The 27540-nt window shown below is 45.7% G+C and overlaps 1 protein-coding gene across 3 annotated transcripts in view; it reads right to left on the reverse strand.

Moving 5' to 3' along the window:
- Nucleotides 1–27540, reverse strand: part of ZCCHC2 (zinc finger CCHC-type containing 2) — a 283093-nt gene that overhangs the window by 225086 nt on the left and 30467 nt on the right. For all 3 annotated transcript variants that reach the window (XM_078687775.1, XM_078687777.1, XM_078687774.1), the window contains exons 2-4: nt 24648–24753; nt 17614–17690; nt 7170–7241 (exon numbers count right to left, since the gene is read on the reverse strand). In XM_078687775.1, the coding sequence (XP_078543901.1) occupies nt 7170–7241; nt 17614–17690; nt 24648–24753 (255 nt within the window). The remainder of the gene's footprint in view (nt 1–7169; nt 7242–17613; nt 17691–24647; nt 24754–27540) is intronic.

Here is a 27540-nt window from a genome sequence, read left to right on the forward strand (position 1 = left end):
GAGAGAGAGGGGGTAGAGAGAGAGAGAGAGGGGGTAGAGAGAGAGAGAGAGGGGGTAGAGAGAGAGCGAGAGGGGGTAGAGAGAGAGAGAGGGGGTAGAGAGAGAGAGAGGGGGTAGAGAGAGAGAGAGCGGTAGAGAGAGAGAGGGGGTAGAGAGAGAGAGGGGGGTAGAGAGAGAGAGGGGGGTAGAGAGAGAGAGAGGGGGGTAGAGAGAGAGCGAGAGGGGGGTAGAGAGAGAGAGCGAGAGGGGGTAGAGAGAGAGAGCGAGAGAGGGGGTAGAGAGAGAGAGCGAGAGAGGGGGTAGAGCGAGAGAGGGGGTAGAGAGAGAGAGCGAGAGAGACGGGTAGAGAGAGAGAGAGAGGGGTATAGAGAGAGAGAGGGGGTGTAGAGAGAGAGAGAGAGAGGGGGTAGAGAGAGAGAGAGGGGGTAGAGAGAGAGAGAGGGGGTAGAGAGAGAGAGAGAGGGGGTAGAGAGAGAGAGAGAGGGGGTAGAGAGAGAGAGAGGGGGTAGAGAGAGAGAGAGAGGGGGTAGAGAGAGAGAGAGAGAGAGGGGGTAGAGAGAGAGAGGGGGGTAGAGAGAGGGGGTAGAGAGAGAGCGAGGGGGTAGAGAGAGAGAGACGGGTAGAGAGAGAGAGGGGGGTAGAGAGAGAGAGGGGGGTAGAGAGAGGGGGGTAGAGAGAGAGAGCGAGAGAGGGGGGTAGAGAGAGAGAGCGAGAGAGGGGGGTAGAGAGAGAGAGAGAGGGTAGAGAGAGAGAGAGAGAGTGGGTGTAGAGAGAGAGAGAGAGAGTGGGTGTAGAGAGAGAGAGAGAGAGAGGGGGTAGAGAGAGAGGGAGAGGGGTAGAGAGAGAGAGGGAGAGGGGGTAGAGAGAGAGGGAGAGGGGGTAGAGAGGGAGGGAGAGGGGGTAGAGAGGGAGAGGGGTAGAGAGAGAGAGAGGGGGTAGAGAGAGGGGGGGTAGAGAGAGAGAGCGAGAGAGGGGGGTAGAGAGAGAGAGCGAGAGAGGGGGGTAGAGAGAGAGAGCGAGAGAGGGGGGTAGAGAGAGAGAGCGAGAGAGGGGGGTAGAGAGAGAGAGAGAGAGAGGGGGTGTAGAGAGAGAGAGAGAGAGGGGGTAGAGAGAGAGGGAGAGAGAGGGGGTAGAGAGAGAGGGAGAGAGAGGGGGTAGAGAGAGAGGGAGAGGGGGTAGAGAGAGGGAGAGGGGGTAGAGAGAGAGGGAGAGGGGGTAGAGAGGGAGAGGGGTAGAGAGAGAGAGAGAGGGGGTAGAGAGAGAGAGGGGGTAGAGAGAGAGAGGGGGTAGAGAGAGAGAGAGAGGGTAGAGAGAGAGAGAGAGAGGGGGTAGAGAGAGAGAGAGGGGGGTAGAGAGAGAGAGAGGGGGGTAGAGAGAGAGAGAGAGGGGGTAGAGAGAGAGAGGGGTAGAGAGAGAGAGAGGGGGGTAGAGAGAGAGAGGGGGTAGAGAGAGAGAGAGGGGGGTAGAGAGAGAGAGGGGGGTAGAGAGAGAGAGAGGGGGGTAGAGAGAGAGCGAGAGGGGGTAGAGAGAGAGAGCGAGAGAGGGGTAGAGAGAGAGAGCGAGAGAGGGGGTAGAGAGAGAGAGCGAGAGAGGGGGTAGAGAGAGAGCGAGAGGGGTAGAGAGAGAGAGGGGGTAGAGAGAGAGAGGGGGTAGAGAGAGAGAGAGGGGGTAGAGAGAGAGCGAGAGAGGGGGTAGAGAGAGAGAGAGAGGGGGTAGAGAGAGAGAGAGAGGGGGTAGAGAGAGAGAGAGAGGGGGTAGAGAGAGAGGGGGTAGAGAGAGAGAGGGGGTAGAGAGAGAGAGAGGGGTAGAGAGAGAGAGGGGTAGAGAGAGAGAGGGGTAGAGAGAGAGAGAGGGGTAGAGAGAGAGAGAGAGAGGGGGGGTAGAGAGAGAGAGGGGGTAGAGAGAGAGGGGGTAGAGAGAGAGAGAGAGGGGGTAGAGAGAGAGAGGGGGTAGAGAGAGAGAGGGGGTAGAGAGAGAGGGGGGTAGAGAGAGAGAGGGGGTAGAGAGAGAGAGGGGGTAGAGAGAGAGAGGGGGTAGAGAGAGAGAGGGGGTAGAGAGAGAGAGAGAGGGGTAGAGAGAGAGAGGGGTAGAGAGAGAGGGAGTAGGGAGAGAGAGGGAGTAGGGAGAGAGAGAGGGAGTAGGGAGAGAGAGGGAGTAGGGAGAGAGAGAGGGAGTAGGGAGAGAGAGAGGGAGTAGGGAGAGAGAGGGGGGAGAGAGAGGGGGAAGAGAGAGGGAGTAGGGAGAGAGAGGGGGGAGAGAGAGGGGGGAGAGAGGGGGGAGAGAGAGAGGTATAGAGGTGGAGGTAGAGAGATAGAGGTAGAGAGGTAGGGCGAGGTAGAGAGGGTGGAAGAAGAGAGGTATAGAGAGAGGTAGAGAGAAGTATAGAGGTAGAGAAAGCGGTATGGGGAGAGCGGGAGAGGTGTAGAGAGAGGGAGAGAGGGAGAGGGTGGAGGAAGAGTGTGTGTGTGTACGGGTCCAGGAAATTGCGTAGGGTCTCATCCAGAGGTAGGAAGTACGCAAAAATTAAGGGTGCCAGGGGTGAGTCACCCAGGTAGTTGCTCAGAGAATCCACTAAGGGATAGTGGATTCTACAAGTAAATAAGTGCCATGTGAGAATCACTGCATGTAGAAATCGCTTCACAATAAGTAGGTCCACTAATGATTGAGGAATTGAAATCAATATGCGTTAATTATGAGCCATAAAGAAGGAAGAATTAAAATTCACCATATCTAGCTCAATGCTCACACGGAATTGAGAATTTTGTGTGTTTTTTCACCTGGAAAAACAGTCTTCATTTTATATTAACTATTCCAGAAGGATTTACTTGCAACTGCATGATACTGGTGTGGAATTTCCAGATAATACCAGTGTTTACAGAGGCAGAGTTTGCATCCTGCCAGTACCAAGCAGCTTGCAATGTATCAAGCAGCTGTCCCGCAGCAGAAACTTCTATAGCTTCACCATCCACCTGGCAACATGATGAGGTAAGTGCACCAGAAATACTGAATGCGCAGCTATCCGATCTAAGGTGGCTGACACAGAAAATGTAAAGACCCAGACACATTTTCTGCCAGGTAAATTCTAAATGAGGCCGTATGTCACTCATGAAGTGGTTACAGTCCGGAGTCCACCAAGTCCTAATAATAAATATTAAGTCAAGATTTAATTCAAGGCTTATATCATGGATGTCATTTATTTTTATGTTATAGCTGGCCTCCCAATTTGAATTGATGTTTGTGTTCATGAGAGAGAGAGAAGAAAAAAAAAAAAAGACTGCAAGTGTGAGTTTTTTTCCCCATGGTCCAGTATTCCTGCTGATAAAGACAGTGTTGCATTTTTTTTTAAAATAGTAATAAAAAACTTTTTTTTAAATCGCTATGTTAATACTGCTAAGTTGTTTTGCTTTTTTTCAAACGCAGAAGACTGGGTTCCATATTGGCTTATTGCATCCATTCCCAGACTGCTGCTCACGGGCTTACCAGTTGCAGGCTCTCAGTGTGCATGCAGTGGTGCCGTCATCTTACAGTTACCAGCAAATAGTGACCAAACCAGAGAACCAAGAGAGCAGACACCCCATCCTAGATCAGGGGGGGGGTGTTAGACACCTGGATGAAATAATTGAACAGGGAAAAAAACTACTACATTAGGAAATAAATAGATAAACAAGCTAAAGCATTGCAAAATTGTGTAATTAATCCTCATTCAAAATTTGGGTGCTATTCTGTTATATGCCGGAATTCTGGTACGAACTCCTCGCAGGCTTGGTGGCCAATCATGGTGTATACTGAGCAGAAAACGGGTGCTTTGGACTCCCAGTACAGTGAGCGTCTCCCAATAAACACCATTTTTCTTTGACGACCATGCCAAGAAGGAAGCCCCTATGACAGAAAAAAAAGAGAAGCTCCCACATCAGTTTCCTGGGAAACCAGCAATGAAGAGCACTATCGGCCCTCGACTCAATGTGGAAATATAAGAGCCAAAGAAATTGGACAAAAGCCAAGACATGACTCCCAAGTTCTATGGACACAAAAACGTAAGCAAAAAGTAAGTATATGTGAATCATTCTGAATACAGAAATGGAAGCAATTTTGCCACCTGTTATTTGTTTGCCTGTTTGAGCTCCCCCGTTTTTATTTGAATACTATAGAAGAGATTCATACCGAATTTTCGTGTTTGAATGCACCCATCACAAGCATACTATCCCTTAAAGGCAGATGCACCCAAGAGGAATATTGGACACTACAACGTTTGCAACTGATTGTGAGGGTCCTAGGCCAATGAAACAAACTAAACAGAATAAAACACACAAGGTCAAAGAAATGCCAATCATTACGAACCAAAAATGGTAAATTGCACCCTGCAGAAGTGTGCGCATTTATTAGGCAATCATATCAGCCACTAAGAATGATACATACATGTATAAGAGTGATAACCAGTTGATATCCTTCCAGTGGTAGGGAAATGTGATGCCCCTGAATCAATGGGTGCATTATGTTGCCTTATCAGCAAATATAAAATGAGAATTGAGAGTGCCTTACAGCCCAGAGATGAAAGGGCATAGTACACAATTACTGCAGAACTAGGACATTAATGTTTTAGAAAAGGTATTTAAATATGAACATATGGATTCAATCAGCACATACTAATCAATGAATCTAGGATAAGGGACACTGCATAATTCCCTCAAAAAGACACTGAACTGCACGTGTTCTCTGGATTCAACTTAAACAACTTCATTTAAAAACACCATCATAATACTATTGTGCACAGTCAAATTAAAAGAAACTTTACTCGAGGGATGGTTTATCTTGCGCAAGCATTCCTGGCCAAAACCTGTTGCTCTCTGTCCAATGTTTGTGTATATTTTCCCAAAATTACACGATGTATAACAATGACATTTTGAAAAACGCCTTCCCATTATCAAAATCGATGCTTGACTACAATTATTTCAAACAAAGTGGTCAGAAAGTATATATATATATATATATATATATATACACACATACATACACATATACACACACACATACATACACACACAGGGGGCGAATTGCACCACAACAAAGTCACCTTTCTTGCAGAACGAGACAGGCTCGTTTACGTTTTGTCGCTTTGACGTGAGAAACAGTATGTATTTAGGTTGCAACACGAAGCAGTAAACAGGTCGTTTAGGAGATAGAATGTCACTTTTGGGGACTAAGGAGCCTCATCTTCGCACAGCGTTACGTGTTCGCAGTTTACTTGCGAAGATGACGGGGTGAACTAACTGTTCGTCACACAAGTAACTGCTGAAAATCAAATAACCTGCCAGCTAATCAAGGAACTAGCACCTCGCACCCTTCAACTCTCGAACTCGCGCCAAACTGCCCCGTTGGCAAATAAAGGACTTTGTGGCTCTGCTAAATTAAGGCGATAGGTCTGCAGTGCTCGAGGAATTGGGCAAACAAGGCGCCGCAATGTTATTGCAGGATACAAAGGCTAATCAGAGCCAACCCTCAGACAGGCAATGTTTACAAGCAACGCCAGCCCACCTGCCACCCCCCCTACTCTCTCCCTCAATCCGGGCATAATCAGTGGAAATGAACGATCAACAGCCGCTCAAGGGGTGGTCTGAAACCGCAACAGCAACCCTAGGGGATTTCAGTCACTTGTTCGGTGCATGTTTATTTGGATCGTTTCATGGTGTGTTACACTGGATGTCCCAACGTTAGTGTGGTGTATGCAAACGCGTATTAATGGCCAGTACCCAGAAAAGCAAACACCGCTGGGAGTGATATTTCAGGAGGAGTGGGAAAACCAACCATCCTTGCAATAAATGGGGGGCCTGCACAGCAAGACTCGAATAGAATGTGAAAATGCCAGCGATGGGAGGAGACGGCCCGGTTTAGACCTGGAGAGTGGAGACGGAATCTGTTTAAGTGGCAGGAGCAGAAAAGCGTTGCAGACGGAAAGGGAAAACAAGACGTACGGCCGGGAGACGCGCTCTGTGGTGGGGGAGGGGTGGAGTGAGGCGCTTGGGAGAGCAAGCGAGAGGAAAGCCAGATGGTGGTTGCGCGCGTGCTCGTGCACGGCCGCCCACTTGAGGCCTGCAAAAGCTGTGGTTGGACTTTTAACAGTCCACTTACTAAATGTCTTGGCCAGAGCAGCGCATGCACTTGTCAGGCGAGACCTAAAAAGGATGGTGTACCTCAGTATATAATGTCAGGCTAAGCCTGAACTGATGAGGTGACAGATGGCTAGGAAGTCGCTGTCCTCTAAGCTGTTAACGGATATGCTAGTTTGCAAGTGGCATGGCACAGAATTAACCGCCTCCTTTTAGGATACATCTCAACTCTCTAGTGTACTTGAAACAGTGCTCAAAAGCCATGGTGTTGTGTAACTGAATGTTCTCTATTAAGATTCTAGTTTGCTATGTGATAAGTGCCCGTAGCGATGCCCTGCGCCAAGTGTGAATGGACGATGTCATTTTTTTTCATCACTCTGCACTATAAAAGTACAAATAGAGCTGTTAAAAAATAATGAGAATTTCCAGGAATTCACTAAGGGATGCAGAAGTTGGATGTTTAATATCCACCAAATAAAAGCGGGCATTTAAGACGGGTACTAACAGCCTATAGAAAAGATAGGAGGTCCTTGCACTACATATACCAGCTACACTTTGCCTTGCAGAGCATGCGCGATGCGCTAGGCTCGACCTAAAAAGGCTGTCTTCAAACTCAGCTCATAAAAGGGAGAAGCTGAATTTTATATGAAGGCATTCCACACATCTGACAAAAATATATTCAATTGATTAGTAAATCAGTGCGAAGCATAGGCGCAAAAAAAAAAAAAGCAAGAAACGGGACACCTGTTCCAATGGAGTTTAATGTCCTCATTTAGAGCTGTCTGCAGTAGACCAGTTGGGAGTAACCCATGCTTATTTAAAAACATTGTAGGAAGTATTTTAACGGTCTAAGAATCGCAGGTCTAAAAAAAAAATGCACGTACTCAGACAAAAAGTATCTATAATTTAGGTAAAAAAGTTTAGACAGGCTACCAACATGAAAGCAAATACCTTCAATAAAAGACAGTCAAGGAAAGCAGAAAAATCACAACCAATCTCAACACTCATCACCATTTGGGGGACAGTAGCGTGGCACCATAGAGTTCACCTCAAACTTGAACATACCATTAGCAGAAATTTCTGTAGATCTTGATGCGATTTTCTTACAGATGTGACAGAACAATCTGACCAGGTCACCTAAAAACAGGAAAAGAAAGTTAACAAAAAGGTGTTGTCTAGATCACTTGAAGAAGAAGAAAAAAAAGACAATGTGGAAACAGACTAGCACATCATAAAATACACTTGAATACACTCCATATTCTAGCACCTTAAACTTGCAGCTCGCGCCGTTTTGTTGTCTTTCTTACCACTTAGCTGTTGGACTGGTGAGAAGAAATTAATCAAAAGTTTAGAGGGCAAGATAAGGTACGGAAGGAATGGCCCAGAACTGCACACAGCAGTCTCAGAGTTAGGTTACTAAAGGAATGCAATTCATTCCATAAATTCCAATAACCAGGTCTTAAATATTGACATGTATTACCACTTCTAGGCAACAAGTCCATTAAGTATGCATGCCTAGGTAAGTGGCAATCCCTGTAGGGCGAAAGGTTAAGAAACCCGAGGCAGTCAGGAGCCGAGAGAATGTTCTCGTTTCTGCCTCACCAAATACATTACTCGGAGTTTCAGAGGCTCATCAATGGATAAAAAGGATGATCAGAGAGTTGAAAAGTTAGTCTAGGTGCTAAATTAAATCTAAATCGGAGCTTTCCCACACTGGACTACAGCAGAACTCAGACAGAAAAATTCTGGAGGAGTGGCCATAATTATAACTTTGTGCCCAAAGTGATGCTGGGTGAGACGAGGTAAGCTTTATTCATAAAACTCCTTCAAGCAACATCTAGAGGTAACCGCTGCGAGACACCAGCGTTTGTAGACCTGTCTCTTGCAGCTGCAAAAATGGAAACTGGCAACCCAATCCCTAAAGGCAGTATAAGGAAATTTTACTTACTTTTAACAATAAAGTTGAAGCTTTACACAACATAACAAAGCTGTCCATTTGTCTGCCATCTTGTGGGTGGGCTTGGAAAAAGCATTGGGTATATAATAAGGTTTCTGCAGACATGATCAAGGGAGGACCTTGTATACACATTCATAGTGAAAAGATTGAATACACGTGTAGGAGAGTAGGGTCTGCTTTCCTATGGTCACCCCATTTTTTTTGCTTTTTGCTTCATTGGTTTTCGACTTAATGTGGCTGTGGGCCTGCTAATCAGACCCACAGCCCTGCTGTTCTCTCTCTAAATTTCACACCATGTACTTTAGGTACATCACCAATTGGGATTTGAGTCACTCTTATGAGTGTACTATAGGTACCCAGGGCATAGGTGCATCCAAGACCTACCAGGGGCTGCAGCATATCTTTTGCCACCCCTGGCTGGCAAACCAAACTGACAACTGGCTGATCACTCAGCTGGGGCAAGGTCGTGTAATCACCCCTTGCTTAGATATAGTATTCCTATGTCTAACCTTATATCTGGACACATATGCACCTGTAAGTCACTCCTATGGCAGGCCTTAACAATCCTGAAGGCAGAGTGCTTGGTTTTATGTGAGATGGTGCTCTAGCATGAGCTGAGCCGGTCTGCAGCTTTCGGAACCATGTCCTTATAGCTGTTCTAGGATATTGCCATACCATATACTCTTAAGTGCATTATAATCCTTGCGGTTATTGCTAACTTTGGTTTGGCTTTATCAAAACATGTCGTGTAAGGGGTCATACGCTTTGGAATACTACCCTCCCGCCAGTCCTGGCGACGGGGGTAGCATTCCACCCTTCTAGAGGGAGAAGACATGTTACTTCCATTAATCCCGGTTAAAGTTAACCAGAGCCTCAGCATCACAAAATGGATGCTGCTGCCACAGACACAAGTCTGATCTCCTGCTACTGGGAGTCCTTCCAGCGAGGGAGGCTTGGACAATAGGTTTCCTGTCACAGGGAGGTGCTAGCACCAGACAGGCTATAGTGTATTGGGGCAGGGAGGGCTGAATGAAACTAGATACTGCCTGGGGCATACAAGGTGTCCCATGCATAGTCCAGTTCAAACTGGTGCTGGGGCACTCCAGCCCCAGCTCTGTCGCGAAACTGGACAAAGGGAAAGGGGTGTAACCACCCCCTTCCTGGGTCCCACCCATAGGAGAGATCGAGCAGGTAATCCAGCCCCTAGATTTGGTATATAGATAGGAGCTGAGTCCCAAGACTTTAGATATATCCTGACTGAAACCCTGATACGAAACTCTGGACCTTCGACATCCTACTCGACGTAGAAGACTGAAGAATCTCCCTTGTGTTCAAGGAGTGACCGCCCTGTGCAAGCAGGCACCATCAAGCGCTGAACGGTTTGCTTTGTCGTTGCTCCCGCCAGAGCTCGAACACAGAGCCTGACAAGACCCGGACTTCCAGACATCCAATAGCCCAATCCACAGCCACAGCAAAGCTGAGACCCGTGGTGGCAACGAGAGACGTGGGACCGGCCATCTTGGAAAGCCAGCGAATTGCTTTCCGTGAAACTTCTGAGGCACCCTCGAAGTTGTGCATTGGGGATTGAGAAGCCCCAGCCCCGAGGAACCAACTGCACCGAAGATCACCTCTCCACACTCACCGAGTGCTGCGTGGGGCCTTTTTGCATTTTCCTGCTCGACGCGTCTGTCCGGTCACTTGCCCGTTGGCTAGTGGCCTCTGCGACGACAAAACCTTGAATTTCGAACGCTGGTCTGGTTTCCAGACTGGCCCTTGCTCCCCTGAAAAGGAGCAGCCCATCAGACCTTGCTGGTCTGACCCAGAAGCCATCTTCGATTCCTGCGTGGGTTGCATTTGCCAAGGCCTGTTGATTCCGAATCGAGAACCGACATTGCCAACAGCGAGAGCCTTCGTGGGACAGTCCGTGCCCAGCTCCTGGTCGTCACCTCCTGGTCCACGTGGCAGCAGAGACAAGCTTCACGACAGCACCTGATCGCATCCCGACATCGCCTGGTTCCTTCCTGGTCACTGGCTAGTGACCCAGACTCTGTCCCCTCTGCTTTCAGGTACTCTTCATCCTCGATCCGCCCTTGGAACCAACCGGACTCTTCTCTCCTGGTCGCCTGCAGCATCTTTTATCCAAGGCTCCATAGAACTCCACGACGAAACCAGACACACTTTGACACCTATGCACCCGCTTCCTGTGGGTGAGGTAACAAGAGTACTGCGGTGCTCCTGTAAAGATTAACTCTCCTAGTGTCCTAGTTTAAAGTGGTTAGCTTCTAGTCCAGTCGGAAGACTCCTAACTCTAACTTTCTAACTTTACGCACCCATTGACTTCTATGTGTGCACGTGTGTGCATTTAGACACTGCACCCGCATCCCGTGGGCCTCCTGCTCCCTAACTACTGTTAGTCCAGTGTAGCCCCAGCGATTCCCAAGGCCATAGGCCTTACCATTGTTCGTGACGTGGTTCTTATACCACTATTTTAGTATATGGTTTAACGGGCCACCAGGGCCTATCTATATTTGTGCAACTTTTGTATGTTATATTAAGTTACTTGTTATGCGCTTGTGCTACTGTTCTCATAAAGAGTTCAGAGGGTTGTTTTAGAAATAAATACATATATATTTTGAATATATAACCTGTGTGGTGTCCTTTCATTTGGTATTAAAAGGATTGCTTATGGTAAAACAGCAGGCTTCACATGCCCTCTCGAGTTTAGCCTAAGGCTGCTTTTGTCCATGCTACACCTAGGATAGCTGGTCTATAAGGTTGACTTTACAACCATCACCATAAGGGTTGTTTGGACTGGTGCAAGGTGCTCACTAGAATAGTGAACATCATATACCAGGCCAACTTCTCACAACAGGTATTTACCTTTTGTAGCATGAAGCTTTTCAAGAGCCATGTGCATAAGCTGCAAGGCAGTACTCCACATGGCATAGTGGGCATGGAAAGCTAACTAATGTTATTTTTCGAAACGGTCGAGCCTGAACTGGCCCTTCCTTGCTTCACACACACTAATACTTTGTAAAGGTCTGAACAGGCATCAGGTACATTGGTGGCAGCCATACAAGTCAGTCATAAAATTCCAATAACTCCAAATGTAGCAGCTTATATAGGTCTCACGTACATACAGCGTTTCACTGTCTGTTTAATACCTATGTACAATATCAATAGTTGAAAGTGGGTTTCGAGCCAGGCAGTTGCTCACTTGTTGGCTTTCTGGTTGCTAATTTACTTGCTTCTTTTTTGAGGGCATCCCTTCTTGTTCTTGAGTCTGTTCCCACCCGGAGCACAACTTCTATGCCATACTCTTGATTGAATCACTTTCTCCCATGGCTTAAATCAGGGAACTGCATTTCTTTCAGAACCCTCTCAACTGAAGTGTAGTGTTTTACTGCTTTCTATCCCAATGTGCTGTTTGCGCCCCCCCCCACCTTCCCAGCTCCACTCAGTTTTCTCATATGTAAAAGCACAGTAAGGAATATCTTTCTACGTATGACTATACAGAAGACTTTTCAATGTTGGTTTTCTTTCGTCATCCGCATTCCATATGTTGCATGAAAGATAAGGGATGGCACACAAGGCAGCATTTATGGCGTGCTGACAGTGGTGGAAGGGAGGCTGGTGCACTCCCAGACAGTGGTTGAGTTAGGAGAGAGACTCGAAAATGTTCAGGAGGCTTATAAATCTGCTCCCAGGGCTGCTGCAGGCACCAAATTGCTGGAGAACTTTCCAGTGCCCAATCCTTTTGAGGGGCTTGTGGTGCGGGTGGCAATAATTTTCCTTCCAATTCTAGCCGTTTTAGGTCTCACCTAGGCTCAGTCTTAGAGTCATGCTGTATTCAGGATACGTGAATCCGAAACAAGGGTTACCCTTGTCACATGGAAGTATCTATCATACAACAGGGGACAGCGGTTAATGTGGACTATGTGTAAAATGTTTTCATAATTAGGACGCACAATGGCATATACTTGTAAGAGATGAATGTCAGAAAAAGAATCATAATCAAACACTTTGCAGGAAAATACAATATGGAGTATTAAATGCGCCCTTAGTCACACACTTTTAAACAATGAGCTACACTGCCAATGAAATTGTAAGCGATTGACGTGGCCACTGTACCAGAAAGGTAGCAACATTGCACAATTCCTCCAGAGATTGGAATGCCATTGGATAGAACTGTTGGATTCCAATCTGCTGCGTATTTCTGCTGAATTTTAGAGTGCCTGTCTTTAAATTCAGCATATTCATAATATCCTTAATTGTATAGCTTTTTCTGTGCTCATCATTTTCAAAGGCGATAATCAAACGGTGTGCCATATCTAAAAGAATACAAAATAATGGAGGACATGCCTGAATTAATCTCAGATTTATTCTGGGCCGCATCCAAGTCAATCATTTTGTTTACCATGCCACCTCAGATTAGACCCCAGGAATATGCAAATCAGCCATGGTGCTGCAGAAATAGTCTAGCCCGAACTGCTGAGCAAGGCCCTCTACAAGTGACCCAAGACCTATCTGGGTCTTTTCAGTTCGATGCTACTTTGTTCCAGTGTCACAGTGAGCACTGGAGCGTCTGGGTATAGTAGTCATGCTTAGCGGTTCACAATGAAGAATACAAAAAAGCTCTGCACGGTCATCAAGCTAGAGCTTTCTACTTAGGAGCAGATGTGCTTTCCAGAGTGATTTGATGACAATTTTAGTTCTTCAGTTGCTAACACATCATCTGGGTTACTACTTTGGACCAGAAGCCCTATTCCTGGGAAGGAAATAAGTTACTTACCTCTAACTTTATTGGAACCTTTCACATGCTCTAATCAGATTACACAGCTGAGAAGCACATTTTTCCACAAAATCTAACACATACATGAAAAGAAATATAAGTATACATATCTATACATAAAAATATAGATAAATACCATTCTAGAAACACAACTACCATGCAAAACATGCTTAACAGGTAAGACGCTGACTGGAAAGGAGATGGCTTGCCTTCATTGGAAAGGATGTCAACACCTCTTGGCACACTGCAGCATCACTGAACTGCCGATTAAAAGCATTAGCTCTGTGTTACAAGGTGGCTATTCTCCCAGGTCGCTGCCCAGCAAATTTCTTAAAGTGACACACCAGCAAATTTCACCACTGAAGTAGGCATAGTTCTTGTAGAATGAGCAAACAGCGATGTGCGGGATGATCTGCCTGGTTTCTGGTGACAATTGAATGGCGCTGGATATCCATCTACCAATGCTCTGCTTTGAGGGAAGATAGTCTTTCTGGGAGCCCTGTAAGCTAGGAATAGTTGACTGGATTTGAGAAAGCTTTGTCTTGTCCAAGTAGAACTTTAAGCATCTTTTGAGGTCTAAAGAGATGAATGCCCTTTTAGCTAGCGTCTTAGGGTCTGGAAAAAAGGGGTTCAGAATTACAGGTTAATTGAAGGTGAAAGTCGGATGGAACTTTAGGAATATAGTTAGGGTACGTGCAAAGAATTCCCTTATTGTCCCTAAACTGGAGAAACAATTCCTGAATGGGGTGAGTCTGTATCTCGCCAACTCTTCTGACAGAGGTTAATGCCAAGAGGAGAGCAATCTTCCAGGATAGGAATTTAAAATCTGCTCTGAGATGGGCTCAAAAAAGGTCTTTCAGAAGCTGCAACAGTACGTTGTCGGGTTGCCAAAGGGGAGGAGACCTCACTTGGAAGACCCTGAACAATCCTTTGAGGAATTGTTCAAGTAGTCTGGTAGACCATAATGAAGATGTGGTTTATTGCCTGAAACGGGAAATTGCTGCTACATGGACCTTAATGGATGTATAAGCCATCCATATTATGCCAGATGCAGACCATATTGAAGGATTTCTTCTGGCAAAGAGGAAACGTATACACCTTAGTCCTTGGGCACCATATGCACAATCTTTTCCGCTTGAAGCAACAGGTAGTCTGGTGGAATATTTAGATGTACAAATTCGTTGAATTTAGGAGCCAGGCTGACAAGTAAAGTGACTGGGGATTTCGGCGCAGTACTTGGCCCTGGCTTGCTGATAGGAAAGAAGGTAACTACTTCAGCCAGATGTCACACTTTTCTGAGAGGGGAACCAATGCTGGTGTGGCCACGTTGGAGCTATGAGAATGATCCTGCATGGTTAGACTGAGCTTCATGAGGACTCTCGGGAGGAGATGAATCGGAGCAAAGGCGTAGGCAAAGATTCCAGATCATGCAATTGAAAATGCATTCCACCACGACCCCGGGTGAGGATGCCACCTTGCGTGAAACTGGCATTTCCGGTTCTTCAGAGTTGCAAAGAAGTCCAGATTCGGTTTGCTCCACTTGAGAAAGGTGGTGTAGGATCCTTTGATTTCCCACGCATGGCAAGAGGGACTCAGTCTGCAGAAGGTCCGCTATGGTATTTTGTTTGCCGGGGACTGGTTCTGCTCGTAGATGCACCCTGTGATGGATGGACAACACTCACATAGCTTGTGCTTCTTGGGAGAGCAGGTGAGATCTTGTGCCATCTTGAGTGTTTATGTAGTGCATTGTGGTCATTGTCCATGCAGATTAGCATGGCAGAATGTCTTAATCGGAGAAGGAAAGCCTGCAGGGCTAGATGCACTGCCTGGAGTTCAAGCAGATTGATGTGGAGATGCAGAGGAGGTTGCACTTTGCAGCTGATCTGTAGTTCCTGGAGATCAGTTCCCCCCTCCTCTACGGACGTCAGTGGTAATGACTAAAGGAAGAGCCATAGTTAGGAAATGTAGACCGACTGACAGATGTGCCTGCAGAGTCCACCAGGTTAGTGCACTGAACATGCCCGGAGATACTTGGATGGGGTATTCTTTGCTGAGCCGTGTGAATAGCTTGGCCTCCTTCAAATATTATCCGTTGTGATGGGTGAAGAACTGACATGTGGATTCAGTGTGAGGTCCAGCTCATTGAATAGGTTCATGTAGGTAGCTGTTGACGTCTGTGCAGCCTGGCTGGAAGGTGCCCTGACCAACCAGTCATTGAGAAATGGTAGCACTTGATGTTTGTGTGGTCTCAGAATGGCTGCTACAGGTGCCAGCACTTTGTGAAAACGCTAGGCACAGATTTTATGCCGATTGTGGAGCACCTTGAACTGGTAATGCCTGGCTGTTAATGTGAATCTTAGAAATTTTCCGTGTTGGGTGGGGGTTGGGAACATGAAAATATGCATCTTGGAAATCGAGGGTTGACAGTCTCCTTGGTTCAGGAGCTGCAGTGTTGCCATGCGGAATTAGTTTCCTGAGATAGGTGTTCAGGTTTCTACGATCCAGATCGGTCACCACTCTTGACTTCTTAAAGACCAATAAGAACCGGGAATAGAAACCTCTTCATTTCTGAGCTACACAACTCTATTGCTTCTTTTTTTAACATGTTTTTGCCCTCCAAATGGAGTAGCAATGTTTTGCATGGATGCCTGGGGTGAGGTTGTAGGAGTTTTGTGGGATGAATTCAAATGTATGGCCAAATTGAATAAGGTCAGTTATTTCTTGCCAGTGTTAAAGGGGATTGGTTATTCTCCCTCTGAAATGGGATTGAGAAAGCAGGGGAGTAGCCGGTGCTTGTAACTGGTAATTGATGGCGGCCGGCAGCCTTTCAGTGCCATCACAATTTTCCCCCTTGGAAGGTTTCTATTATAGGACGCTTGTGGTGGCCTTTGTTGATATTGGGGACGAAACTGCTGAAAGGATGATGAATATATGGTTTCGCAATACTGCTGGTAGCCTCCTCTACAGGAGGGTTCTCCTCTTCCTCAGTTTCACAAGGGGGAATTTTTCTGTATTGCGGGATCACCCCATGATTTGGCCAGGTCTGTGTCTCTTTTGATGGTCCTGGAAGGCATCACTGAAATGTTTCCTGATTAGGGCTTCGCCATTGTAAGGAAGGTCTAAGATATTATTTTGAACCTCTGAACTGAAAGAGATGATCTTGAGTCAGCCCAGTCCTCTTAACACTGCCCTCCTGCTAGTAGTCGGAAACTAGTAGTGGCAACGTGCATGGCGCAATCAATTTCAGATGATGTGCACTCACTCTCCTGCAAGACTTTTACGTCCTTGGGAAGTTTGTCTAAGTATGGAGTGATGTACGACCACATCCGGCAATCGTATCGCCCGAGAACATCCAAAGAGTTTGTCACCCTTACTGCAAGCGCGGATATTGAAGAAAAAGGTTTTCCCGATGTTATTAATATGCCTACCCTCTTTGTCTGGAGGCGCTGAAATTAGTGGTGAAAGGTTTTTAAACCGGTGCTGGGTCACCCCTGTGATTAGGAAATCTGGTTTGGGGCACCTTATGAGACCTGCAGGAGCATCTTCGGGGCTCTTGTACTTTTTATCCAGGCGTTGCAACAACGCAGCAATTGTGGCTGGATTTTTCATCTCCTTTATGCCCTCACCCCAGATGTGATAGGCAATAGGTATAGCCCTAATGTTCTTTGAAAAGGGCTCCTCAAAATCATAAAGAAAAGTCTGTTTTGTAGGCATGGGAAGTTTGAACCTTCTAGCTGCTCTATCAAGGTTATATGGAAGCCCCCCTATATCCTCGGGAGGAGAAAATCTGCATCAGTTGGCATTTGAGTTGATGGCGTTGGTAAAAGATAATCATCACATTCAGTATGAGCTTCATGAAGCTCACCCTCCTCTGTCATCATAAGAAAATGTAGGATCCTTAAGAGGTGCGGTTTGCAAAATGTGCCGTGCCGATGGAGGCATAAGCCGTGGAGTTTGTGAAGTCTATGGCTACACAGGTGGAGACGTTTGCAGATGGAGAAGTCTGTCTAGCGGAAGGCGACTGAGGGAAAAGCCTTCAGTAATCAGTTAACATGAACTGCAGGTCATAATATAGTGTGGAAAGAAGACAATTTCTTCCTGATATTGCTGGTGGAATTGTTCTGGAGAAGTGCAGTACCCCTGATCATAATATCAGTCCTTGTCGTACTCATCCTCTTGACATTAAACGTGACGCTCAGATGGGCTGTGCAAAACGGCAAAGAGACCGTCAGTTATCCTTGTCTAACACGTGAGTAGGCAGCAAAGATGACACCTTACTAGGTGAAGTATGAGCAAGAAGGTGTTTACTTCGGCAGGGTAACATTGAATACTCATTTCATAATCAACCTTTTCAGACTGTCCCACAATTAGTGCATTTAGGCATACAATTGTAAGATAAAATGTTAAGGTCTGCCTGGGTTCCACATTTTCAAATTTCAAGGAGGATGCCTTTCGGGGCTTTATATGAGTCTTATGCAGGTGTGCCTGGTAGCCATGGCCTACTCCCATGACTACTCACACAACAATCCCAGCCCTACACCCCAGCCCGACTACTCAGTCTCAATCCTTTTGATTTTGCATTTGATCACCTGTCGTATGCTTGTGTTAGACAATTTAATAAAACTATATTTGGAAAAAAAAGTATATCAGAAAGACTACGCAAATACAACAGTAGATTATGTAACTGTTACTGCTCTATAACGGTTGAAAAATTCACCCAACAGATTTGCAAAATAAAAAAAGGGATGCAAGCTACTTACATTAAAGGTGTACTCTACACTTTTTTCAATTCTTCTCTTATGCACTCCTTTCAGTGTGATCTTTTCAATGTGCACAGCTAAAATAAAAGACATTAAAAATGGATGAAAGGTCCTATCATTTTCAAGTTAAAGAATATAAAAACAGCAAAATAAAAACATTCTCCAGAACTGGTAGGAAAATTAACAATATTCTTTAACTATTAGCTAGGACCTCTGAAGTCTGTTTTGTGCATCATAAATCTAGCGGTTCCAATCAGAACAGCAAAGACCAGCCTTCTTCAAGGCCCCACGTGGAAAGTGTCATTCTGAATCAAACTGCACCTTTGCAGTTATCAACATTGTTACTCAATAGGGTCACACGGCAACTTGCTCAGGAAATTTCACTATTGAGAGCTTTCTGCCCCAGTCTTTTAATGGGCCAGATTGAAACAATGTTATGTGCGGTCCTTACAAGGGACTGGGCTCAGTAGTTGAAGTGTAAGAAATGAAACCTTAACCTGGTGTTTATCCACAAATCCTCACTTCACAACTCCAGAGTCATGTTACCTATGACATGGCCTACTGTCCAAGGCCAAGACCCTTTCTTATTTTATTCAAGGCAGTATCACCAAACCAATCCTCAAGAACTCTGCAAGTTATCCATCAAAAATTCCTATGCATCTTGTACACCCGGGTAAAGGGGATGGGAAAAAATTGTGGGTTGTGCATTGGTGCATGCAGCTTGCTTCCAGCAACACATTTGTCTCTGTTGAACACTTTGCATGACAACGTTTGGAGACAGGCCATTTGTGCATTACTTTGTTTGCTACACTCTTCCATGGATTAGTTGCTGCATTTCCCAAATTGTGGGTCACAAGCCTATTTTTGGTGTGTCTGAAAAGTAAGAGCAATAAATGAAGAGGTTTTCAAATTCTGTGTTTATCTTGTCACATTTGCTTCAGAGGTCAAATGTCCAATTGCTAGTTATTCTTTTAAAATGGGGATTGGGGTTTACTTGGGTTTCCCTGACTAAAGTGAGAGGAGTTTTTTTGTGAATTATGTGACAATCCTGCTGAAGTACGGGGAATGTGAAAGGAAAGGATTTTTTTTTATTTTGCAACACGTAACAAAATGTAAACACCTGTAATGAATTGTAAGCATTCAGCAGTTAGCAAAGCAGAAATGATGCACTTTTTGTAATTCTGGCGTGTGTTGGAAACAGCTTTTAATAATTTCAAAACAAATCAAGAAACTTTACTTGGTGATGCACAAATGATAAATATTCACTGAAACCTTATTTACACACTTCAAAGTTTGTGTGCTTTAATGAAAATGTGCTAACTAAATGACAATGCACTACGACAGAATGCTTTAGTTTACATGAAAAAAAATCACCCTGCCTCATGTCCATTAAAGGCAGGTCGGTAATGAAAGTTCGCTGTTCTAAAAATTGAGTGGTTGTTCTAAAACGTTTGGGAAAGAACGAGTTAGTGTGTAGTCAAATCAGTCGCTTACATCTTTTCAAGTCCTTGTTTTCCGAAGAAGCACAGTCCTGCCCTCGTCTCACAAAAAGAGAACCGTGGAATAAAATGAGTTACTTTAATTGTGACATTGTTCCAACTTGACTGAGAGGAAGGGGTCCCAGTAAGTACACAGAGAATTATTAACAAACCATCCGGAAAAATCAATTAGGAAGACAAGAAAGTCAATCTACTGACATTGTTTTTATTTACAATGTAGTAAAGCCACATTAGTTGGACAGCCTTTTTAAATTTAACATTTTACAATTTTGATAATGTGCCCAAGGGGGGGGGGGGGAGAGGGAAAGGGAAGTGTTAATGTGGTGTAGGAAGGGTAAGTGACATAAAAAACAAAGCCAACAGGTGCAAACAATCGGAAGCTATTGGACGGATTCAATTTGTCAGTGACTCAAAGTTCAAGGATATTACTACAGATTAACATGCTTCATATACGTTTTCATTAACATGATTATTGGAATGAAGCTGGAATGAACACTTCCCTTCCCCCCCCCCCCATGGGCACATTATCAAAATTGTAAAATGTTAAATTTAAAAAGGCTGTCCAACTAATGTGGCTTTACTACATTGTAAATAAAAACAATGTCAGTAGATTGACTTTCTTGTCTTCCTAATTGATTTTTCCGGATGGTTTGTTAATAATTCTCTGTGTACTTACTGGGACCCCTTCCTCTCAGTCATATACTTACCCAGGTCCCAGTGATGTGATTGGGTCAACCCCCTTCTTGTAAACCAATTGTTACAACTTGGCCTCTAGTTTGACAGTTATCAAGACACCAGGGATACGGTAACCAATTTGCAGCTCGCTCTCGGGTTAGGCTCTAAAATTAGGTATAAGCTTTGGATGGAAAAAATAGTGCCAAAAAACGTGATATCCTGCTGGATTCCTGTCAATTATCGTTGATTTAAAAAAATAATCAAGAAAAAATGCCACAGCGGGGGCATGGCTAATCGCCGATCATGGCGGCCACAAAATAGATAAGCTCTGGAGCCCAGGCGCAGTCATCCTGTGGTATCGCGGTGTGCCGTGGCCATCGAGCTGTGCCGAGCGACCGGAGCCGAAGGCAAACCAACAGCAGCCCATCCAAGAGCCAGGGAGCCGTACCACCCGTTCCCTACAGTAAAAACTGACATGACCTTTGCCGCAGCAGCCGACAAAGGAACAAGGATACAGAGATCGGCGGGCCGCTGCAAGCTGGATCTGGGCTGGGCCCTGGGAGCCACCCGGGTGCTGTGTCTGCCCCGTTGGTGGGTCCCTCTGCTACCCCCGTACTCACTGGCGAGAAGTCTGCTGAGACCCCGGAGATCCTGGGCAGCACCGACCCCGGCAGAGTGAGGAAGGCCATGCCCATCAGCGAGAGATGTTGCGATCGCGCCGCTGCCCAGGCGGCCTCCGTTGCTGGTACAGGACTCTGAACCAGGTCCCTGAGGTACGGCGACAGCCCAGTGAGTCCAGCGCTGCTGCATTGTGCCCTAGCCCACCATCCAGAGTCTACGCCCACCTCCTGCGGAGGCCCCTCTTACTGCCCTTGACGGCAGAGGGACCAGATAGGCTCCGAGATCCTGAGTGGCACCGACCCCTCCGGCGGGGTGCTCAGGAGGCCGCATCTACTGACCATGTCCACATAACTAGAGACCCCTGTAATCCTAGTGTGTGAGGGAGATAAAACAACCAAGGGTATAATTGATATAAAATGAATTTAATCAGTTTAATTAATTCGGATACCATGCTTACTTATCTTCTCAGCTCTGCCCGCCATGAAGTGACTGATGAAGGTGGGCTTTGTAAATAGGTTATAAATGGTAAGGCGATTACAGTTGATTACAACAACCTATTACACTTGGGTTGCTGTGTTAGTGATGGACACGATTGGGTGATACAATGGAGACAATTGAATTATTATTTGTATTTTTTAATCTCTGTTTATACTTTTCCAGCACCATGTGGACCCTTCTAGATAACGGTACCATAGTATAGCCACTAGATGATTTAAAGTATAATTTCCATTTTTTCACTTTTTAATCACAAGCAGAGTGATTCATAAGTTTATCCTGACGAATGCCATGAACCTGCCGGTCAATTTAGGCAGAAACATGTTGACCATAATATGAAGTAGGAGAATATCTTTATCCCCATTTCACATTGCTTTTTTTTTTAATCCTATCCACTGGGGGTACCAGAATAAAAGTGTCTTTACCCACCAAGAGAGTTTTAATTCACACCTTTTTTGTTTGCACTCTGCCCCTCCCTCCCACACAAATTTAATAATAGGGACACCATATTGAAAAATCCCTTATCTCCTCTCCTACGGGGAGTTGTAGCCTGCACGGGGTACCTTACGGTCCCAGTGTGAAGAGGGGACCCCCAATGATTAAGCATGTCACCCTAGGGTGAGTGAGAGTTCGTCTTTAAACAGCAGTGCTTCCTAGCCCACTAGTGTCCCTACCTGTTTAGGTCTTTTGTCACCTGCCCCATACAGATTTTGTGAGATAGTGCCCTGGGTACAAGACATTGGAAGCCCAGACCTTCTGAGCTCCTCTCAGGTCACAGACAGCAGGACCGGTCTTCCTCTGTTCTTATTCTTCCTTCTATTTTGCATGGCCACCCACAGTAATGGACCGATGATGCTTGTTTTTTAACTGAAATTGCACTGAGTCCTGTTAACCAGACAACAATGCCACTGCCCTTGCCTTTAAACATGTATGTAGGCTTGACTCATACTCAACTGCACAAGGTAACTTCCGTCGAAGTCCCTAATATAGGGTACCATGGCACCAGGGCTAGCAAGTTAGTGTTTCCCCTGAGAGACTGCAGCACTTATTGTGTCACCCAGAGTAAGACACATTAAACATGTCTCCCAGTCGCCCACTGCAGGCTGGAAGGGCAATTTAAAACTACTAACTCGACTTTGAGATTTTAAACAATGGCAAAGCATACACTACCCTTTTTAATGTGTTTTAATGTCACCCCTTCAGCAGACTTATCCAGTTCTAAGGCACGGTGCAGCATATTAGAAAAGCAGAGCATGTGTTTAACATGTGGCAGTTAAAACCTGCAATTGACGTTTTTTACTGGGAGAGACTACTAGCCCCATTGGTGAGGACAACGTTACACACACAACCCCTCAGCTGTGCTAACTTCTGAGTGGTACTACCAGAGTTGATGATTCAAGGTATCAAACAACTTGTTGCATTATGCCCGATTTCATGCCCAAGTGAAAATTAATGTAACATGTTGCCACATGCAACTTTTAGAAAACTGCCACTCTGTAGTCTAGTTTTTCAGTGCACATTTGCTGAGGCTGGCCAGGAGACAGCCTTCTGCCCACCTGGGTAGATGCGTCAGCGGCTCTCAGGACAGGCAATAAAAGAGGTCTGCCACTAGAGAAGGTGTTGCTTCCTCCTGACAGGAAGTCACGCAAGGTGGTACCCCAAAAGGCGAACTCCACAGAGGAAGCACCCTTTGAAGGGCAAATGTTAAACACACTAGAGAGGGGCTGCTCTTTAGTTTGGGAAGACCGACTGGGGGTGTGGGCAGAGGATGAAACATTGGTCAAAGCAGTTTTTCATGGGTGGGTAGACCACAGGTGGCCACACCTCCAGAGTGGGCTGCCAAGCTCCACACACGGAGGGGTCCTGACAATGTGGCGAAGGCAGAACAAAGCACGCTGGGAGCGCTAGATGCCATCAGGTGAGAGCGAACCTAGTAGCCCATTGCCCAGTAACCCTCAACCTCTCCTGATGGCACATCTAGGGCATACAAGAGGCACCCCTGGAGAAACCGAAGGACTGCTCTGCTGACCCTGGGAACGGTGAATAGGCTGCACCGAAGTTGGGCTGCAACCTTCTGCTCCTTGGGCCAGGGAAGGAAAGGACTGTGCCTGTTGAGTCCTGATTGTGGAGAAGTCATCCCCCAAGCCCAGCTAGAAGCATAGACTCCAAGAGTCAGTTGGCTGAATTTCTGTTTGCAGCACAGGGCCACAAAAGCTGAAGTAGCCTGTAGTCAAGATCACCGGATCGTCATTCCACATCCCAAGAAGCCTAAGAGACCAGAACCCGACACTCAAACGTTGCACCAGAGTCTGCTGTACCCAGGAGGGTCAGAGTGCAGTTTGGTCGCCAAGAAGCAGATTTATCACCAAGAGTAGGAAACTGGTGATTCCTCTATGCCAGGTGACTGGTAACCCAGTGACAAGAGGACTTCTGCTCCCCCCTGTGACCAGGATCTTCTTACCAGGAACATGTAATAGCCCCAGGAAGATCCCTTTTGACAGTGCTGTATCTTCAATATCCTGTATCCCTTACATCAGTACCACGCCACAGAAGTCAATGGCAAGGAGCCACTGACACTAGAATTCTACTGAAGACTGCTTTTCTTGGCAAGTAAACTTTCTTTGGACCTGGTGGGTACCCTCTCCTGCCAGAGTTGGTCAGCCTAAGTAACCGCAATACATGTTAACGTTAAAAAACTGCTTAAATGCTTTAGCCTTTTTCCTTTGTGTAAGACTGACTGCTCAGAGCCACAGCTACCCACGGTTGGACTACAACCACACACACAATACATCCCATTTACTCACACAAGGGATCTTTAGGAAGGTAAATAAACTAAACAGGAGTCTATCAATGTAACATTTTGACGGGAGGAGCACACGTGATTTATAAATGGTTAGCAGAGGTACAATGAACATAGCTCTATAGCCAGCAACAGCACACAAAAACAACCAGGGTGATCCCAGCCGAGGGCACATTTCCAACATCCACTGTGCCCACAAACCGGATTTAGCGTGTAAATGTGACTGACATGTATATTATATATATTGTACCAGTGAATCTGGGTGCAGTAGTACCAGTTGTGAATGCTTTACTTTGTGTCAAAGTACCAAAAAAGTTATTAATTTAATTGCCATAGGATCAGCAAAGCAATTAAAGTTACCCAATTTTCTAGCCTCTAGCCTATAAGTTCTGATGGACACACCCCCTGCCATATGCCTCAGCTCTTCTAACGCATACATTCCCAGACAGTAAAAGTAATAAATCAATAAGTCTTGTGACATAGGATTTAAGAAGAACGACAGCTGTATTGGTAAACAAATCCTAAAGTTGATCATTTGTACTTCCATTCAGTTGTAAAAGGTAGTCTTTTTTTATCAATACCACAAATCTAGCATTCAGAGCAGTTCGAGTCTAAAAGTGAATAACAGAATTCACGTCTTTCTGGTGCAAAGTACTGTAGCAAATTCTTAAGTATAGGAATAATTCAAGAGCGCTTTTTTAAACGGTTTCTACATGTTGTGGGTTTTAGGCAGATTAGGAAAAGAAAATGGATTCAAATGAAAGATTCATACCATGTAGAAGTCTCTTCCAGTCCGACAAAGATGTAGCAGTAGGACTGCTCGCATCACTCAGTTCTGCACACAGCCAGGAAAACTTTGACATAACTAGGTTACTATGACACTGAAACCTTAGAGGAAACACCGTGTTGGGATATTCTAGAAATGGGGGGAAAAGTGTGCTTACCTTCTCGCTGAGCCTTATGAGAAGCCGATCCATCATGAAAGGATTTTGTGCATTCCAGCAAACAACTTGCAGGCCTTGGCAAACAGTCACAATGAGGGAAATGTTCCTGTTGTGTACAAAAAAAGAAATCTTGATCAAACATTTTTAAAAGTATAGTAAATAAATGGAGCTACAGATCAGTAAGTATTGAAACACAAATCTATAAAGTTAATTCTTTTGTGGGTCGTGCTTTCAGAGGGTGCAACATGCATCTTACAATCAGTCATGAAGCACTAGGATATCAACTATATGTGCCAATCTGCGCCCATTTAGGGCATGTACACAACTTAGTTCCCATCCCCAGAATGTTTTGCCGAAATGCAGGGTTAGTCTAACCTGCGTACACCTAGTCATTTACAACACTTCCTTACATACGCTTAATATTTCCACACATTTGGTAGTGAAATATCCCAATCATACTTGCATCTTTGAAGGATTTTCATGGCTATCAGATGAAGCCTGCCGAAAAAGTGTTTGCACGAGTGCGTACACCCTCATAAAAACAAAAATCTATCTATTTGGATTTCTGTAAGCATTGTTCTGGAGTATATATCGAAACCTGGGGAGGGCTAGCATCTTAAACATTGCAGTCTTCCCTATTAACCAGAGTGCAGTGACTGCCAATGTTTTATATCTTGCTCTGGTCATAGGAGCAGAGGACTCAGATTTGCTTTATAGAACAAGGCTGGGTTGTTTGTTATCCAGATCCCAAGATATTTGAACAGTGTCAGTTCTATTCGTAGTGACTGGGTCAATTCCCTTCCCTGTGCTGTGTCACCTCTTCCAACAGAAACAATAATGATTTATCCCAATAGTGGCAACTATAAAGTGGTCCTCAAAAACGCAACAAAAACCCCGCAACTTATCTAGTGTTGTGGTCACATTAGTCAGGTTCAGTAAGATATCAGCGTGGAATAATATGCACTCTTCACTTCCATCTCTGCCTGGTCAGCCCCACACCTGCGCTTCTACAAGCACCCACTCTGCTAGAGCCTAAATGGCCAGTGTGAACAGCACTGGTGAAAAGTGGACATCCTGGATGAGTGCCCCCTCCACACTCCGGACTACCAAGAGCTGCGGCCATTGATTTGCACTCTTGCTCGAGGTCAATCATACAGCAGTCTGACCCACCGGAGATATTTGGAACCAAATCCCACTTTAGCCAATACCCTCAAGTGGTACGTCCAGTCCATGTTCACTCTACTGCATCAAAGGCCTTACTGGGGTCCAGCAAAAGAATTACCCTGCCGGCTGGCGACATAGCTGCGGCCGCCACGGTATTGTGTAACCGTCTCAGGTTTAGCTTTATTAACCAACCAGGCATAAAGCCCTTCTGGTCCAGGCGCACAAGCTCCGTTACAACCACCCTCCGTCTGGTCGCCAGGACAAGATTATACGTGTTCAATAATAAGATGGGACTATACGAGTCACCTCTATCTTCAGGTTTCCCTGCCTTCAGGTTAAGTACCACTGCTGCCAAGCACATGTAGTCCAGTAGATCCCTCTTGGAACGCTGCCACCAAGGCTGCGTGAAGAGGGGCTGCCGTCCACTTATGCAGTTTCCTCAAGAATCCTATTGAGAACATGTTCGGGCCCAGGGCCTTCCTGGATTGCATATGGCCTATTGCAGAGATTTCCCCTACTGCAAGGTCTGCCTCAAATTCTCTCATGTGGTCCTCACCCAGTCTTCTCATAGGGCAGTCAGCAATGAAGGCTAGTACTTCCAGTTTGCGATCCCGCAGATGGAAAGCATAAAAGGTTTTGACGTGTCTGAAAAAAAATATTCTGCTATTCACCATTAGGCCGGAGTCCGCTCCTATTTCCCTGACTAACAAGCTATCGCTCTCTTTCCTGCTGGTCTATGTGAGCAGTTTACCCGTCTGGTTACCCCCTTCATCTATTCTCGTTTTGCCAGGTAGGCCCCTTTTGCCTTGTAATTGGCCGCTGTCTGATACTCTGCTGTCTTTAAATCCATGGCTCTCTGCCAGAGGTGGCTGGTATCACTGCATATGTCCTTTCCAGTTGGGTCAGTTCCCTATCCAGAGTACCCAGCCTAGCAAGTCACTCCCTTGTGCCACCCACCACCACTGTGATTAGGACTCACCTGAGCATAAAAGTAAAGTAAAGTCCACATTTGTAAAGCGCACAATCACCCGTAAGGGTCTCTAGGCGCTGGGGGCCGTCAGCATGGCCTTGTATGTCTCCTAGAGCGCCACTAGGCTTTTCACGGAGTCCTTATTTTCCTTGAAGTAGAGCTTGAATGGTTTACCTAGGCGTTTAACTTCTTGGAAATTGGAGAAGCGCCATGTTTCCATATGCCTTTTGGTCTAACGCCTCAGTATTCAGGGTCACTCACACTGGCGAATGGCTGCAGATACCCCAGGCTTAATATGTGGTGTAGCTAAACCTGGGGAGAGGTTCACAGGCTGTGAAGAAGTTATCTAGTCTCAAATGCATGCTGTGCACTCTGGAACAAAAACAAATACCCTTTCACTACAGTGTGGAGATTCCTCCAAATATCGCTCAACCCAAGCACATGTATAAGGCACTCTAGTTTCTCCTTTGTCACTTCACCTTCTGCCCTAGTATTCATTCTGTCTCCCTTTGTGCCCAAGACCAAATTAAAGACCACACCGAGGATCACCAGTGCCAGGAAGGGTTCCACTTTCCATAGTGGATCAGACTGGAGTCAGAGGAGTGGGGGCATTACTTTGATCAGCAGCACTAATTACCCCTCAATATCAACCAAGATCGCCGCGTAACAGCCATGTGCATCTGTCCACGAGCGTCGGACATGACTTGGGAGTGTTATCCTAAGCAGAATCATCACTCCTCTTGAAGTGTGTTGTGCATC

This window comes from Lissotriton helveticus, chromosome 4_1, assembly GCF_964261635.1.
Source record: "Lissotriton helveticus chromosome 4_1, aLisHel1.1, whole genome shotgun sequence".
NCBI lineage: Eukaryota > Metazoa > Chordata > Amphibia > Caudata > Salamandridae > Lissotriton > Lissotriton helveticus.